The sequence below is a fragment of the Astyanax mexicanus genome, chromosome 12, assembly GCF_023375975.1.
Source record: "Astyanax mexicanus isolate ESR-SI-001 chromosome 12, AstMex3_surface, whole genome shotgun sequence".
Classification (NCBI taxonomy): domain Eukaryota; kingdom Metazoa; phylum Chordata; class Actinopteri; order Characiformes; family Acestrorhamphidae; genus Astyanax; species Astyanax mexicanus.
Genome location: NC_064419.1, coordinates 49,575,717 through 49,593,141, shown reverse-complemented (window position 1 = coordinate 49,593,141; position 17,425 = coordinate 49,575,717). Strand labels below are relative to the sequence as shown.

General features: G+C 38.8%; 1 protein-coding gene across 1 annotated transcript in view; it reads right to left on the bottom strand.

Moving 5' to 3' along the window:
- Positions 1 to 2,962: 2,962 nt before the first annotated feature.
- sema3h (sema domain, immunoglobulin domain (Ig), short basic domain, secreted, (semaphorin) 3H) overlaps positions 2,963 to 17,425 on the bottom strand; it is a 51,949-nt gene continuing 37,486 nt past the window's right edge. The window contains exons 10-17 of the mRNA XM_049486039.1: positions 15,171 to 15,315; positions 13,532 to 13,751; positions 12,875 to 12,969; positions 11,589 to 11,630; positions 9,858 to 10,012; positions 8,954 to 9,015; positions 8,263 to 8,405; positions 2,963 to 6,409 (exon numbers count right to left, since the gene is read on the bottom strand). Of these exons, the coding sequence (XP_049341996.1) occupies positions 5,987 to 6,409; positions 8,263 to 8,405; positions 8,954 to 9,015; positions 9,858 to 10,012; positions 11,589 to 11,630; positions 12,875 to 12,969; positions 13,532 to 13,751; positions 15,171 to 15,315 (1,285 nt within the window). The 3' untranslated portion in view covers positions 2,963 to 5,986. The remainder of the gene's footprint in view (positions 6,410 to 8,262; positions 8,406 to 8,953; positions 9,016 to 9,857; positions 10,013 to 11,588; positions 11,631 to 12,874; positions 12,970 to 13,531; positions 13,752 to 15,170; positions 15,316 to 17,425) is intronic.

Sequence of the window (17,425 nt, the reverse complement as noted above, 5' to 3'; positions counted from 1 at the left end):
GTTTAAAGGCTCAGCCGTTTCCAGGCAACATGCGGTTGGTAATTTCCCGCTCTGTGATTGGATGGCGGAATATAATCTGATTCAATAATCAGAATTCCAGCTTCAGTGTTTTTGCCACAGAATATTCCGGACTGCAGGTCAGAGAGAGTTCAAGGCAGTGTGTGCTTTCTCGGGCGTCAGCCGATAGATTACACACACACACACACACCACCCTGTTTGAAACAGGACCAACTCTAAGTGTGTGTGTGAGTGTGTGTGTGTGTGTGACTGTGTGTTTATATCAGGCGAAACTGATTTTATAAGAACGTATCATACCAAAAAGATCTAATACTGTGTGTCTAATAGCATGTCCCATGATTTTTGGCATGGAAGCTAAATAACCCTGCATTGAGCTGTGTAATATGTCTTTAGGGTCTCCAGCATCATTACCCTCCACTGCACTGTCCACTGTGGGTGATAATGTCTTCCATAAAATCTGGAGTTTGTTAAAATCTCAGTCCGTTTTATTATTTAGTTTATAAACTGATATATAATGTAAGCCTAATATATTCATTCTAAAAACTGGGGCGTCAGGTCACTTTTTGCGTGAGTTCTTCTTCTTCTGTCCACGTCACGCGTCTTTACGTACTTACGTCACACATACAGCCTCCAAAAGAGGATCCGGCTCAGTTTTACTGAACGCGAGCGGCTGGTGGAGCAATGGAGACTTCAGAAGAGGAAACTCAGAGCTCAGTAGATCATTCACTCATAGTGAAACCAAAGAAACAAAGGAGTGAAGTTTCTGACTGAGCACTCTCTCTCTCTCTCTCTCTCTCTCTCTCTTTCTCTCTGACTGAACATAACCTGGAATCGGATTCATCCGCTCTGAAAGGAGACCGCATCAAACCCTCCCAGTTTAAAATTATTCTTTCGCATGCTCAGTGCAATTACCCATTCTCACCAGAGAGGCGCTAAATCCCCCAAATCCCACAAATTTAAAACTTACGAACATCCGCTTTAAATTTAAGCATTTCCTTCATGGTTTGGTTTAGTTTCACACACGGAAAACCACAAGTGCAACAAAACGCACTACAACAACCCTCGTGAGCATGTTCTCTCCTCTAATTGGTCTGAGCTGTCTGGGGCGGGGTTTATAAAGTAAATACAGGAAGAAGGTTCTGTGTTCCGGACTAGCACCTGCAGTATTGCAGTTTAGTTTAGAGCATGGAGCAGCAGCAGAGATTAGCATCAGTTAATAGCTGTAGTAATCATTATCTGGGTAATAAATCAGGTTAAACTGCACCTGAACAGCCGTTTAGCTTGAACATGAGGAGTATATTTGATTGTTGGGTTGGATCATGTTTGTTCTCACCACAAAAAAAAATCACTCCGGAGTTGGATTGAGGTAGTTTTGGTCCAAACCTGAGTGCGATTACTGTTCTCGAACCTGCTCAAATGAACCGAAAGACAATTCTGAAGATGAAAATAAGTACTTCAACTAAATTTCAACTAGGCAGAAGAGATTGTCTGAGGTCAAGATTCCTCTCCGTCTCTCTGTCTCTCTCTCTCTCTCTCTCTCTCTCTCTCTCTCTCCTCCGCTGGATATGTACTAGCCTGGTGTTTTGATGAAGTGGTCGACGTCAGACCGCAGTTTAATTTCCTCAAGATCTGAGTGTTTTTTATACGACATCAGAACTCACAGCTTTTCAATTATCTATCTGACTCTAAACATCATACTTCATTTGTATGTGTGTGTGTGTGTGTGTATGTGTGTTAGATGCAGTCTTTTGTCTTTTTAGTCTGGTTTCTGTCACACACACCCTTCATATATTCATTAGAACAGATAGCGAGAGAGAGAGAGAGAAAGAGAGAGATAACCATATGCCAGTTTGTATAATTTTCTCACTGTAACCCAGTTTTTTCTTTTTTAATATTCTAAAGTGAAATTATTTCTAATTGTATCTTATTTTCTTACTAAGTTCAATTAATTTCAGGAATAATATTCTTAAAGGGTAAATAAACCGCCTGATTGTAGCTGGCTTCACCCTTAGCTACAAATTAAAAAAATGCTAAAAAATGGGAGGAGTGGTTTGGGAGGGACACTGGATGATGTATGGGTTTAGGGGCGGGGCAAGAGGGGGAGCTGATTGGGCTCTTGGCATCATTACAGTGCACTCTGAGGAAATCGCTGGATTCCCTCCTCTAATACATCAGCTAAAAGACACCTCTGAACAACAGCGTTACAATGAGAGTGATGAGGAGAGAGAGCGCCACCTACTGTACCAACCCAGAGAGAAACAGCATGACCTACTGTACTCTCTCTCTCTCTCTCTCTCTCTGACTCCGGCTGCTGATGGAGAAACAGCAGCATGACCTACTGTACTCTCTCTCTCTCTCTCTCTCTCTCTCTCTCAGACTCCGGCTGCTGATGGAGAAACAGCAGCATGACCTACTGTACTCTCTCTCTCTCTCTCTCTCTCTCTCTCAGACTCCAGCTGCTGATGGAGAAACAGCATGACCTACTGTACTCTCTCTCTCTCTCTCTCTCTCTCTCTCTCTCTCAGACTCCAGCTGCTGATGGAGAAACAGCATGACCTACTGTACTCTCTCTCTCTCTCTCTCTCTCTCAGACTCCAGCTGCTGATGGAGAAACAGCATGACCTACTGTACTCTCTCTCTCTCTCTCTCTCTCTCTCTCTGACTCCGGCTGCTGATGGAGAAACAGCATGATCTACTGTACTCTTTCTCTCTCTCTCTCTCTCTCTCTCAGACTCCGGCTGCTGATGGAGAAACAGCATGACCTACTGTACTCTCTCTCTCTCTCTCTCTCTCTCTCTCTGACTCCGGCTGCTGATGGAGAAGCAGGATGACCTACTGTACTCTCTCTCTCTCTCTCTCTCTCTCTGACTCCGGCTGCTGATGGAGAAGCAGGATGACCTGAGATATCGTTTTAGTCCACAAATGCAACAAAGAATCCACAAAATCCACAGAACAGTTTGATTTATTTTACACAACAGCAACAATCAGTTCCAGCATCGAGTTTTTTTTGAATAACAAGCTATACATTTCCAAATTCACTTTTCAATTCAATAATAATAAAAGCTACATTTTCCACTGTTTAACAAGTACTGAGGCAAATTTCCAGAAAATACTCCAGAAATTTACCTGAACATACCTCAGTGTTGCTATTTAAACCAGGAGGAAGGAGTGAATATAGACTGTTGGCGGGATGTAAGATAGCAATGAGCATGGCAATCTTTTCACACAAATTTAACTGTGTGAAAGTGCTATTTTTCAATGTTGAATTAATTTAACTTTAAGTTTTTTCGCAAAATAATGTTTTTAATATTTTCTACAACCCCAATTGCAAAAAAACACTTTTTTGCAAAAATTGCTGCCATCAAGTTAAAATAATTAGTAAATTAAAATCAATGTATTTAATGAAATAGTAAAATGTCTCACTGTAAACATCTGTGTTTTAAATATTCTATTGTAAATCATTGCATTCTGTTTTATTTACAGTTGTATTTACATTTTACACTGTTTTGAATTGGGGTTGTATTTTCTATTTTAAATTATACCACAGTTAATTCTGACCCTGCGATCTGATTGGCTGAGATGCGTTCTATGAGTTCTACCATTATCAGCCGGTAATGCACTGTAACGAAGCTCTCCATGTATTACTCTGCCACATACAGGTAACCTATCAACAATGCAGCGCTTACAAGCCAAACAGCGCTGCTACAAACAGAGCAGCAATGAAACTGTTTTAACTGGCGCAGTTTTTATAACCAATCAGATCCTATTTTCTCCTCCTCTTTAACTCTTTAAAATCTTTCAATAAACAGAGATAATGGAACTGTGGTATAATCACAATAATACACTCGAGGTTCCTGTGATAACTACGATCTACGACCGCAGCACAGCAGTGCCAATATTACACATTATATCACAAACCTCAAGTGTATTATTGCTTAATTTTCCTCTACTTACATACAAACATGTTTTTCATACGATCCAGGCAAAGAGAAAATAAATACAAAACAATTTAATAATAAAACAATTAAATAGAAAACAAAAAGCTTAAATCTATACATTTAGAAGTAGCTGGTATATAGCTGTAATATAAAAGTAAAAGTTGTGCTTTAATCTCAGCAGTCTTTTTAAAACAAAGAGCTTTTTTTATAGACGCTCCCTAACATTAGGAGGCGTGTCTTTATGTACAGTGGGTTTCCACACCTGTAGAGCAAAGTCATTGGCTGGGACATTATCACATATCACAGATCATTTTTGATCTTTTAGCTCCACCCCTTTGAAGTTCAGTATGAGAACGTCCTTCACGTCCACACTTCAGTCTTTACAGCAAAACTTACTCATCAGGTCCTTTCCTTCAGCTTCAGTAACCATTTCTGTCTGTGTGTGTGAATAAATACAGTGTCTTGCAAAAGTATTCATACCCCTTGAAGGTTTTTTTACATTGTGTCTCCATACAACCAAAAATGTAATTGTGTTTTATTGAGATTTAAAGTGATAGACCAATAATAATAATGCAAGGTTTTTAAAATTGTAATCAAATAAAAATCTGAGAAGTGTGATGTACATTACTCTGAAACCCCTAAATAAAATCCAGTGCCATTAAAAGTATTAAATTCTTAAATGAGTTAATAGAGTTTAATCCAGCTCTGTGTAATAATTTAGTCTCAGTATAAATACAGCTGTTCTGTGAAGATCTCAGTGGTTTGTTAGTGAACACTAGTGAACAAACAGCATCATGAAGACCAAGAAGGAACTCACCAGACAGAGAAATGTCAGAGATAAAGTTGTGGAGAAGATGTTTAAAGCAGGGTTAGGTTATAAAAAAAAAACATCTCCCAAGCTTTAATCATCCCAAGCAGCTCTGTTCCATCAATCCATCATCCAATAATGAAGGAAAAACTATTCTACAACTGTTTCTACAAACCTACAACAAACCAAGGCATGACCAAGATCCACCCAAACTGACAGATCCAAAAAGGAGAGCACTGATCAGAGAAGAGAAGCAGCAGCCAAGAGGCCCATGGTCACTCTGGAGGAGCTGCAGAGATCCACAGCTCAGGTGGATCAGGAAAACTCCACAAATCTGATCTTTATGAAAGAGATCAAGGCAAAAAGAAAACCATTGTAGAAAGAAAGTGCCGTGTAGGAACACAGCAAACATATGGAAAAAGGTTCTGTGCTCATATCAAACCACAGTTGAACATTTTGGCCTGAATGCAAAAACCCACCATCCCACTGTGAAACATGGTGTTGGCAGCATCATGCTGTGGGGATGCTTTTCTTTCTTCAGCAGGAGCAGATTTAGGAAGCTGGTCAGAGTTGATGGATGGAAGATGGATGGAGATAAATAAATACAGACCAATCCTGGAAGAAGAAAGCCTGTTGGAGGCTGTAAAAGACTCAAGACCTTCCGACAAGACGATGACCATAAACATACAGCCAGAGCTACAGTGGAGCTATAATGATTTAGATCAGAGAATATTCATGTGTTACAATGATCCAGTCTTAAATCTCATTGATCTTCTGTGGAGAGACATGAAAACTGTTGTTCACAGACCAACGCTCTCCATCCAACCTGACTGATCTTCAGCTGATTTATAAAGAAGAATGGAGGAAACATCTCTAAAAAAGTCTCTAGATGATCAAAGCTGGTGGAGATAAGCTCCAAAAAACTTGCTGTTGTGATTGCTGGAAAAGGTGGCTCTACTATTTTCCCTTTTCAGATTTTTATTTTAACTAGCTACTTTGTGTCGTTGGTCTATGACCTAAAATCTCAATAAAATACTGTACATTTAAGTTTGTGGTTGTAAGGAGACGATGTGAAAAAGTGGTAAAAGGGGTATGAATACTTTTGCAATCCACTGTTTTCTATGTGTAGTTTTGTTTGTATATTTTATACAAAGAGTTTTATAGAGTTCTGGTTCAGGTCCACATGAGTCCAGACTTTAACAGAGTTCACGTTCACGTCTCTTCAGACGCTCCTCGGAGATCTGGAGCCCAAATGATCCATCCTGCTCCTGTTCTTCCTCCCTTTCCCTCGCTCCCTCTCTCCTCCCTTCCCTCCAGGTTTGTGTTTATCCCCTCGTTTCTTGTCCCGCTTGTTCTGATCCGGTTGTTTGAAGGCGTTGGTGCCGTGGCGGCGTTTGCCGAGCTCTTTGCAGTAGAGCTCCAGGTTTCCAGGGTGAATGAGGCTCATCACATCCTGGTACCAGGGCTGGGCGGAGTCTGGGGCGAAGCGCTGGGCGGGGTTCCACACGGTGAGGCGGATGGTTACGGCGGTCCAGCGGAAGCCGTGCTCCTCCAGCTGGCAGTGGTATATACCACCGTGGTTAAGCTCCGCCCTCGGGATGAGAATCCCCCTGTCAATCACCACCAGTTGATCACCTGACGTCACCTGATGAGCAGGAGAAACAGATCAGATAACATTTAATACAAATCTACCAAGTTTCAAGTTTTTTTATAATTTTATTTCTAATTTTTTCCCATTTTCTCCCCAATTTATCACAGCTAATTACCCAACCCATTCATTAGATAGATAGATAGATAGATACTTTATTGATCCCGAAGGAAATTTAGCAACTAGGACTCCCCCTATCACTAGTGATACCCCACAACACACCAGGAGGGTTCTGATATATCAACTCACAGACGCCCTGAATTGTGGACATCGCCCTAGAAGTGATGTGGGGAGAGAGCGCCATCTACCCACCCGGAGGGAGCAGGGCCAATTGTGCTCCCTCTGAGCGCCGGCAGCTTGATGGTAAAGCTGCATTAGTGGGGCTTCGAACCTGCGACCTCCTGCTCATAGTGACAGCACTTTAGACCGCTGGACTACTCGGCTCCCCTAAATATATATATATATATATATATATATATATATATATATATATATATATATATATATATATATATATATATATATATATATATTTAAAGTGACTAAATAGTGTTTACCATAGCAGCAAATATATAATAAATATAACTATAAATAAAGTGTTGGAAATTAAAAGGTGTGGGGGTCAATTAGTGTCACAGTCTCACAGTTTGTTCAAAAGCCTGACAGCCTGTGGGTAAAAACTGTTCATTAGTCTGGCTGTTCTGGCCTGGATACTACGATACCTCCTGCCTGATGGCAGCAGGGTAAACAGGCTCACCTGGGAACTGACCCTTAAAGGTAATGATGAGCAAGAGACACTCTGAACACCCTAAATCATGCTGCATGGTGCACAGTTGACAACTCGCCTATAGATTATTAAAATTGGACCCAGATTCTTATCCAATGTTTCTTATGAAATTAATTTAACAACTTGTCTGACACATTTTTGCTGCAGTAAAACAGCTTTTTACATGAGATGTTTTACATTAGAAACATTGCTGCTGTAGAAAAATACTTTATTGTGTTGGTTTAGGACATCCAAAACCTCAGCTAACAATTTTTGGTTATTAGAAATTTTCCTGAATGTTACAATTATAGTCTTATAACATTAAAATTTTCTAAATGTTCTTACAACGTATTTACATCAAATTTTTGAACATTCTGGTAACGTCACTGGAACGTCACTCGTGTCTGTTTTTTTAGTTTTAGTTTTGGAAATATTACTTTTAACATTTCCATACTATATATATTGAAAAAGAGAAAAAGAGATTTTGATCCCAAAGGACTTGCTAGTTACTGTAAATAAAGCTTAAATAAATAATGATAGTATTGGTCTAGCTGCAAATAATGTTCTAATAACATTCTGATGTAATGTTTCTGGAATATTATTTCTATAACGTTATTGGCTAAGCCTCCTGGAACCTTTTTTTAAAACGTTGCTAAACATTTTGGTACCACTTTAAACTAAGACTTCCTTTATAAAGGTTTATAAATAGTTTACAATTAGTTTATTAATGGTTAATAATTAGGTTGTAAATGCCTTATAAATCATTAATAATCAGTTATAACACATACATAAAAGGGCAACAATATAGACGGCTGTGGGTTCACTATTTGGCAAACAACAGGTCATTGTTGCCCTTTCTACGTATGTGTTATAACTGATTATTAATGATTTTTAAGGCATTTAAAACCTAATTAGTAACCATTAATAAACTAATTTTAAACCATTTTTAAACCTTTATAAAGGTAGTCTTATTTTAAAGTGGTACCAAAATTTTTATAACGTCACTAATGATGTCCTCACAGCAATGTTCCTTCAAAATATAGTGAAAGGTTCTTTAGACGTGTGTGTGTGTGTGTGTGTGTACCTGGTGTAGTTCTAGACTGTTCTCTCCCGTCTGTTTGAACCAGGTAACAGCAGCATGGCGGGATTTAGGTAAACACTCCAGGTAAGTGCTGTTACCCACGGCAACCACTATAGCCTTCTCTTCAGTCTGCACCTGCAGCCCAGCTAAACAAACAAACAAACAAACAAACAAATAAACACACAAACAAATAATTTCCCTAAATTATTACAGCGCTTATCAAACTATTATAGCTTGTTTATAACCTACTGTCATTATACTTATTATCTCCAAAATGACATCCTTACAACTTACAATCTTGACAATCAAATCAATATATTTGCACTCTGGTTTATTTCATGTTACGCCTAAAATTAACCACACCCTAATTAATTAAGAGAATTAGTACATGCCTTTTTCCTGTTTCTAATCTCGCAAGGTGTTCTTTTCCCGTCGTTACGATAGCAAAGACACACTGGCACGCTCTTAATCAAACTGAATGGTTGACGGCTCAACTATAGATTGGTAAAATAGAGCCTTAAGAATGTTATCTGGGTCTTTGCTATAGTATGAATATTACTTAATTTGGTTTATTTTATCGTGCAGCACTTTGGTTGCACATCTTAATGTGCTATCAAAATACTGAAGTATATCTTGTATTATATATTTATAATATGTACACTATGTTTTTGTGTGTAAATGTAATTTTTCTTACCTCCCTGTCGAACACACTGGTTTAAAGGATTCCCGTCATCACCAACCTGCCGAGTGTTCCTCCTGCAGATACATACAGAGAGATTATAAACGAGGAGACCAATCACAGACTGAATTGTGAATGAAAAGAGCCAATCAGCTTGCTGCTTTTGCTGCGAGTGAAGGAAGGAGGGGTCAGCATGTTAGTGGGGAAGCTCCACCCTTGACAAGGAGATCTGCGCAAGTGCAGCATCCAGAACAAGCTGAAAAATAACATTTTCTGTGCTTAATAGATCAAAACGCCATGGACTGTTGATGAGGTTTTTATTTGTTTTAATCAGTATTGTTGAACTGGTAATTACACATTCAGTTTATATTATTTTATTTTCCCATTCAAACAGATAGGATGCTGGTCTTTTATGAGTGGATATGACCGTCTGGAATTCAGGCTTTCAGTTAACAGCTGTGCTGAACTCATCAAGAGTTAATTACTTGAATTTCTTGTCTCTTAATAAAGTGTTTGAGAGCATCAGTTAAAGTAAAGTAGTGAAGAGGTAGAGTTACAGGTATACAGTGAATAGTGAATATTTGAGTAATGTTCGAATCCAGATTATGAGAAGAAACAACTACTCAACTAAATAAAGCTTTTAAAAATTATTGAGTCAGTGAAAGTATCCTCAAGTGCAGTCATTGCAAAGACCATCAAAAACATCAGGACCGCTCCAGGAAAGGAGGAGCGAGAGTTTCCTCTGTTACTAGCCTCAGAAACTGAGCGTTAATAGGAGTATTTTGGTTTGTTTAACACTGTTTTTATGTTACTACATGATTCCTTATGTGTTCCTTTATAGTCTGGATACATTACAATAATAGTAATATAAATTATTAATTTTGTGTGTGTGTGTGTGTGTGTGTGTGTTGCTGCTTACCTGCGTGGAACAGGTATGTAGGGGCTGCAGGCGTGTCCGTCCCAGGTGCAGTACGGGTCTCGGGCCATACAGCACTCAGCACACGCCTGACCGTACAGATCACACTGAAACAGAGCCAGCTGAGACACGCCCTCCGCCGAGCCCGCAAACAACCACTGCGCAGAAATACAACAGGAACCCTGCGTTAATGAGTGTTAGCATAAAAATATATATATATATATATATATATATATATATATATATATATTTAAGTGTTTAAGTGTTAGCTTAAAAAAAAAAATTAAATTTTACACAACCAATTACCCAATCCACTCATTAGGACTCCTCCCCCTATCACTAGTGATGCTCCAACATCAGGAGGGTTAAGAAGACCAGCACACGCCTCCTCCGATACATGTGAAGTCAGACTCCGCCTCTTGCTTTTTGAACTGCTGCTGATGCTGTAGCATTACCGAGTAGCATCACAGCGCTAACGCTCGGAGGAAAGAGCAGCGATTCGGTTCTGATACGTCAGCTCACAGACGCAGCCTTGTGCTGATCCACATCACCCTAGGAGTGATGAGGGGAAAGAGAGAGCGCCATCTACTGTACTGTACCCACCCAGAGAGAGAGCAAGATTAACTGTGCTCTCTCGGGGCTCCGGCAGCTGATGGCAAGCTGCATGAGTGGGTAAAGTACTCCCATCTTTTTGTGTTGAGTCCAAAACATTCAATATTTTTTGGATTATTCTCAAACCACTCCAAACTTTTTGTGTTGTGCCTGAAACACTCCGATCTTTTTGGATTATTCTTAAAACTGTCCAATCGTTTTGTGTTGTGTTCATAATGTTCCAATCTGTTTGGATTATTCTCGTAACTATCCGATATTTCTGTGTTATACTTGTAAAATTTTTTGGAACCACTTTAAAATAAGACTACCTTTATAAATGGTTTATAAATGGTTTACTATTAGTTTATTAATGGTTACTAATTAGGTTTTAAATGGCTTTAAAATCATTAATAATCAGTTATAACACATACGTAGAAAGGGCAACAATGAACTTTTGTTTGTCAAATAGTGAACCCACAGACTTCTATATTGTTGCCCTTTCTACGCATGTGTTATAACTGATTATTAATGATTTTTAAGGCCCATTGTGGTGTGGTGCCCATTTTTTTTTACTATTTTTCAAGTTAGTATCACAGTCTCTAACTGAGTATATTATACGACTCTTTGTCTGTGTTTCTTATCACTGTGGGTGTAATCTACATCTATATTTATATAAACGGAGTTGATTGCCGCTTGTCATCAGGGAAAATATGTGTACAGTATTCTCAAATTGCTCAGTGAGTGTGTGAATGATTGTGTGAGTGTGTGTAGATATTGTGCTATAGTGTGTTTACTGAATATCTCAGCAACACACACACACACAGTGATTTACACACTCAGACAATCAGAGTGATTGTGTTGGATGTCTCACACTTCACTCTTCTCACTCTTAAGTCGGTGAGAAGCGGCGCTGCAGCTCTGGAGCTCTGTCTCGAGTGATTCGCTCGCGTTATGTTTCCCTGTGAATACGTGTGAAAATTCACGCTTCTGGAACCCGGTCTCATCTGCCTCGTCTCAGGTTGCCATAGAGACACTGTATAAGAGACAGTGGGATGAGGACGAGGGTGTGTGTGTGTGTGTGTGTGTTTGTGTGTTTGTTTGCGTAAATGTGTGTGTGTGTTTATGAAGCTGCAGTAAACGTACCTTCTTCTTGGACAGAGTCATGGCTGTGATTGGAGATTTGTGCTGTGGGATAAAAAAAAAGGAAGAGCAGGGGTTAAAATTGGGCCTTTATCGCGTTATAATAAATTCAATAAATTTAAAACATTAAATTAAATTAAATTAAAAATTGGATCACTCCTTAGATTCCATACACCATATTTCGACAGAACTACATTAAATTAAAGCCACACTGAAACCGCAGAGAGCTTGAGTACACTGGAAGGCAAACCCATCTGGTTAGCTTAGCTAGCGTTACTATCCTAGCCCTGTACAGCTCGTATCTTTCAGCTGAGAAACAGCTAAACAGGTGTAAAAATGAACTTAAACCTGTCGGAGGGTGGTGGTGGAGGGTGGGCCTGAGTAAGCACTGCAAAAATCGACTTTAATAATTGAGTCATTGGTCAGTAAAAATCATTTGGTATGATTGGTATTATTCAGCTGGACACTGAAAGTGCCCTTCTTGCTGTTATATTTTTGGATGCCAAATATTTTGGTTGCCAAATATGTTTCTAGCCTGGTACAGCAGAAAAAAGCAGGTTTTACGACCCGACACAAGCACAATATGTTATATAAACACTTCTGTCTACTCACATGTAGACTGTAAAAATGAACTTAAACCGGTCGGAGGTTGGTGGTGGAGTGCTGGAAATATTCTAACATTAGAATAAACACTGCAATATGATTTAAAAACATAATAAGTTAGTCACTGTTATGCTCAACACTCCTCTATACTCACAGGAAAAAGTATAAAAATGAACTTAAACCTGTCGGAGGGTGGTGTTGGAGCGTGGGCCTGAGTAAACACTGCAATAATTGACTTTAATAATTGAGTCATTTGTCACTATAACTAATTTGGTATTATCACTTATTCAACTGGATGCTGAAAGTGCTCTTCTCGCTGTAACATTTTTGGTGGCCAAATATTTTCCTAGCCCTGTACAGCTCGTATATTTCAGCTGGAAAAAGCAGGTTTGGGAACCAATACATATGATAATATGTTATGCTGATTATTTTGTTTATTTAAGGTTACGAGCAGAGTGTAAAAATGAACTTAAACCTGTCGGAGGGTGGTGGTGGAGTGTTGGAAATACTCTAACATTAGAGTAAACACTGCAATATGACCTAAAAACTTAATTAGTCATGAGTCAGTATAAATCATTTAATATATTCACTTATTTACTTATTATTTGGTTGCCAAATATTTCAGTGCTATATAATTTGTGAATCCCTAGTGCAAACACACACACACACACACACACACACCGTACCTTAAACACCTGCAGCTGCTCCAGTGTGACTTCTTGATGTTGACTTTGCTGTCTGTCATTGTGGAGGTATATGGACTTTAGCACCAGCCCAGAGTCTTTAGATGACACACACACACACACACACACACACACACACACACAAAATTATGAGATTCTTTGATTTTACCAAATTGAAAACCTCTGGAATATAATCAAGAGGAAGATGGATGATCACAAACCATCAAACCACCAAACTGAACTGCTTGAATTTTTACACCAGGAGTAAAGCAGCATAAAGTTATCCAAAAGCAGTGTGTAAGACTGGTGGAGAAGAACACCAAATATTGATTATTTCTGATCTCTTAAAACTTTATGAATATGAACTTGTTTTCTTTGTATTATTTGAGGTCTGAAAGTTCTGCATCTTTTTTGTTATTTCAGCCATTTCTCATTTTCTGTAAATAAATGCTCTAAATGAGAATATTTTTATTTGTAATTTGGGAGAAATGTTGTCTGTAGTTTATAGAATAAAACAACAATGTTCATTTTACTCAAACATAAACCTATAAATAGCAAAATCAGAGAAACTGATTCAGAAACTGAAGTGATCTCTATAGCTGTATAGGCATAATATGAGTAGAACCATATGTCCACCAATTAGCATTACACAACACTCACCTGTTCCAATGAACAGAACATCATACTGTCCGTCCACAGCCTCCACTCTGTCCACAACCAGACGGGTCAGTTTATAGTTCACGCCCACTCGGATCAACAGAGGCCGTCCGTCCAATGGGAGCACCACATCCTGCATTAGTGGATGGGTGCGGCTGAAGAAGATGACATCATCAGGATACTCCCGTGTGGAGAGGAAGCTTCCGTAAGTACTGCTCGGACACTAGGGGGCGAGAGCGAGAGAGTATTATTATTGTAATAATGTAAAAACACCCCTCCAACAGTGTATTTTCACTCCTTCCTCCTGCCTGGTTTAAACAGCAGCAGATCTTCTGAATATATCTACACTGATGGGCGTGGTGTTCTGGAAATGAGGTGTGTTCAGGTACATTTCTGGAGTTTTATCTTGTTTATCTTGGTAACAGAAAACACAGGAGCTCCACTGACTGAATACAACCTAGACAGACGCTAACAGTCAGACGTTCATCGCCATCTCGGTAACACAGGCGCCGTGCCGAGCCGAGCGTACACCCCCACTTATTACACACACATGAACACACAGCAGCACAAACACAACTTTTACATCAACAATAAACAGAATAGTAAATAAAATAACATTGCTGTTCCCGTAAATGAGCTGCTGGAGCTCCTTCACAGCGTCAACCAGCAGCTCAGTTTCCTCTGCTGAGAAGAGTTTGTTGGACACGTCCAGGTAGCTGCACCGCTAAAATAGCAATCCTCCAAAGTCAGAGCTCACCTGGCTGTTAAAATGACACTAAACCCTAAACCATATTTTTTTCATTAATAGCTGAAACTGTGTTCCTCTTCCAGTCCTGCTTAAAGTTATTACAAACATTTTCTTTTACTTAAAAAAACACTTTTATTATGATTTAATTGTCATTTCTGCCTCTGCAGTGCCCTCTTAGGTTCAACTGTACTATAGGCGAGGATGATGTGAAAATAACAATATCAAGGATTCAAGGAGATTTTATTGTCATTCGCATCTTATGTGGTACATGAGGTGGAACGAAATTGTGATCTCACGATCCAGTTTACACCCAGGAGCTGTTATTAATAGATATATAGATAAAAGTACAATAAAGTAATACAATAAAAATAGAATATACAAAATAGTTAAAGATAAATATGCAAATCAGTTAATCAATATTTCAATCAATTATCCCGCCCCCTGCTGACATCCAACCATCTGCGTCTCACCGCTATCAGAAGCACACTGCTCAGCCTAATCGACTCTCTCTCATGCCCCGCCCCTAAACCCATACATCACCCAGTGCCCCTTCCAAACTACTCTCCCATTTTTTGTAGCCTTTTTTAAAATTTGAGCTGAGGGTGGAGTCTAAAAAGAGCTAAAATCAGGGGGTTTAGTTACTTTTTAAAAGGAATGATGAGTAAGAGATACGCTGATTGGTTTATTTTATGTTACGCCCACAATTAACCACACCCATGATTAATTAAGAGAATCAGTACATGCCTTTTGTGCGTTTCAAGACGAGCAATGTGTACTTTTCACGTAGTTACGATAGCAAAGACACACTGACACACCCTACTTTAGGCTCTAGGTTTATAATTGACTTTTATTTTTGGCAACTTTGAATTTGAACTTGAAATGGAAGGTGCTTACTGTTCCAGGCCTGGGATAGGGCACTTTGCCTGTAAACTCCGCCCACTTGTACTGTGGCCCCTCCCTGTGGTAGAAATTTCCTTTGAAAGCCCGGATGATGTCCTGCATGCGGTACACACACACTGCTGATCCGTTCAGCACGTCACTGCAGAGACAAAAGAAAGAACAGTAGATCATTTTATTTTATTTACAGTTTATTTACTGATTCATAATTTTACCACCCCAATAGACTGTTGGTGGGGTGTAAGTTAGCAATGAGCATCGCAACACGCTTTTTGCAGGGTTTTATTATATATAATAATAAATTTTAGTGCACTTTTTGTCCCCAAACTCTAATTCCATTGTTATGACTCCAGTTCCACATGAGCTCTGTGCAGCAGAGAAATTCTGCACTCAGTGTTTCCATAAGTCTTTATTTCAGTAGCTTTACTCCACCCTGCAGCTCCATCCAAAACCAAATCAAACACACACACACACACACACACACACACACACATATAAAAGTAAGTCACGTGCCAGACACACACACACACACACACTTAGATGTGGACACACTCTTACACAAATGTGGAAACACACATAAAAGTAAGCTGCATGCAAGACTTAAACACACAGATGTGGATACACACACACACACACACACACAGAAGAGACACACACTGAGTGTGAGTGTGTGATTCTGCAGATGTGAACCCGCTAAAAGTGAACGTCTGTCAGATATTCCTAAAGCGTGTTTAATATCATCTAAATCTGTCTGGAAAATCTGACTATAGGATCCTGCTCACTTTATTCACCATCAACCATCCACAAGAGCTCATACTGCAGATACAGGACCTGCGGTACAGGGAGGACAATGGGGACAGTGTGGACTGTGTGGACAGGATGGACGGTGTTGATTAGGGATGCACAATGTTTAAAGAAACAGACATTGCTATTTTATTATTCTACTATACTGTACTATTACTATATTGCAGGAATTCTAGCAGATTTCTTAAAAAAATGGTTAATTCAATAGATTTCTTTATACATGGTTGGTAATCACTCTGTGTTTCCATTGTTGGAGAAAAATTAACAATATTGGGCAGATATAAAATGTATGATTTAATTGGTTTTATTTGGCATTGCATGGTCCTGCGATGTGATTATTGCGCATGCACACATTGTGATGACAATACTAAAACAATATATTGTGCAGCCCTAGTGTGAACAATGTGGAAATAGAGTTTTTTTTTACCTTCTGCTTTGGTACGACTTGGTAACTTCAGCAGTAAAAACTATTTTTTTGAAGTTTTGATCTGACTGTGGGTAGTGGTGAGTGATATGACAATGTTATCACAACCGTATTAAATTATATCACAATATATCACGGTTAGTTCGACTCGGCAATGGCTAAAAGATGTTACAGGATAAAGTGGGTATAACCTGTAACATCATTTAAAGTTTTGACCATTGTTTGTAGTCCTGGTGATTAAGAAACTACACTTTAGCCCTTATTTGTAGTGTTTGTAGTCTTTTCTTGCTTCTTTCTGTTCCTGTATTGAGTTCTTGTTTGTGTTCTAGCCATGCTCTCTTTAAGCACATGGCCCTGTTTTTTTATAATCTCTGCCACTAGCCCCACCCTGTCTCATTTATAACCCCGCCCCCTTGTTATCTGTCCCTGGTGTTCCCAATCTCTCAGTGTATATACATCCTCTGGTTTCAGTGTTCCTGGCTGGGTCTTTTGTGTACTTTGGGTGCTTTTGCTTGTTCTTTGCTTCTTGTTTTCTTTGTAATGTTCAATCAGTTTAGTCCTCTTAGTTTTGTATTCTTAGTCTATTTTTTTTTTCTTAGATTTTCAGTCACATTTTCTTAGTCCTGTTTATTCTTGTTTTGCGTTATTCCTATCCGTGTTTGTTTGTTTTTTTGTTTTTGTTTACTCATGTGTTTAATAAATCTGCTTATAATATGTATGCTAAAATAGTATATATCTATTATTAATAATCAAAGCAGACAATGAAAATATGTCACTTTACTTCAAGCCCCAAAAAAACCTGTTATAATTCATTATATATAAGTGACTATAGCTAATATTATTTTCAAGATGAATATGAATAATGAGTGGTCAAAAAATAAAGTATATTTAGAAGCTTTTTTAGTCATACTGCATAAAGTCTACACAAGCTGGGTTTCATGGTTTCACGGTATTGACATATAACATGTTTATACAGTCTAATAGAGATGACATTCTTAGAAAGTGTTACTGTATATTCTTACAT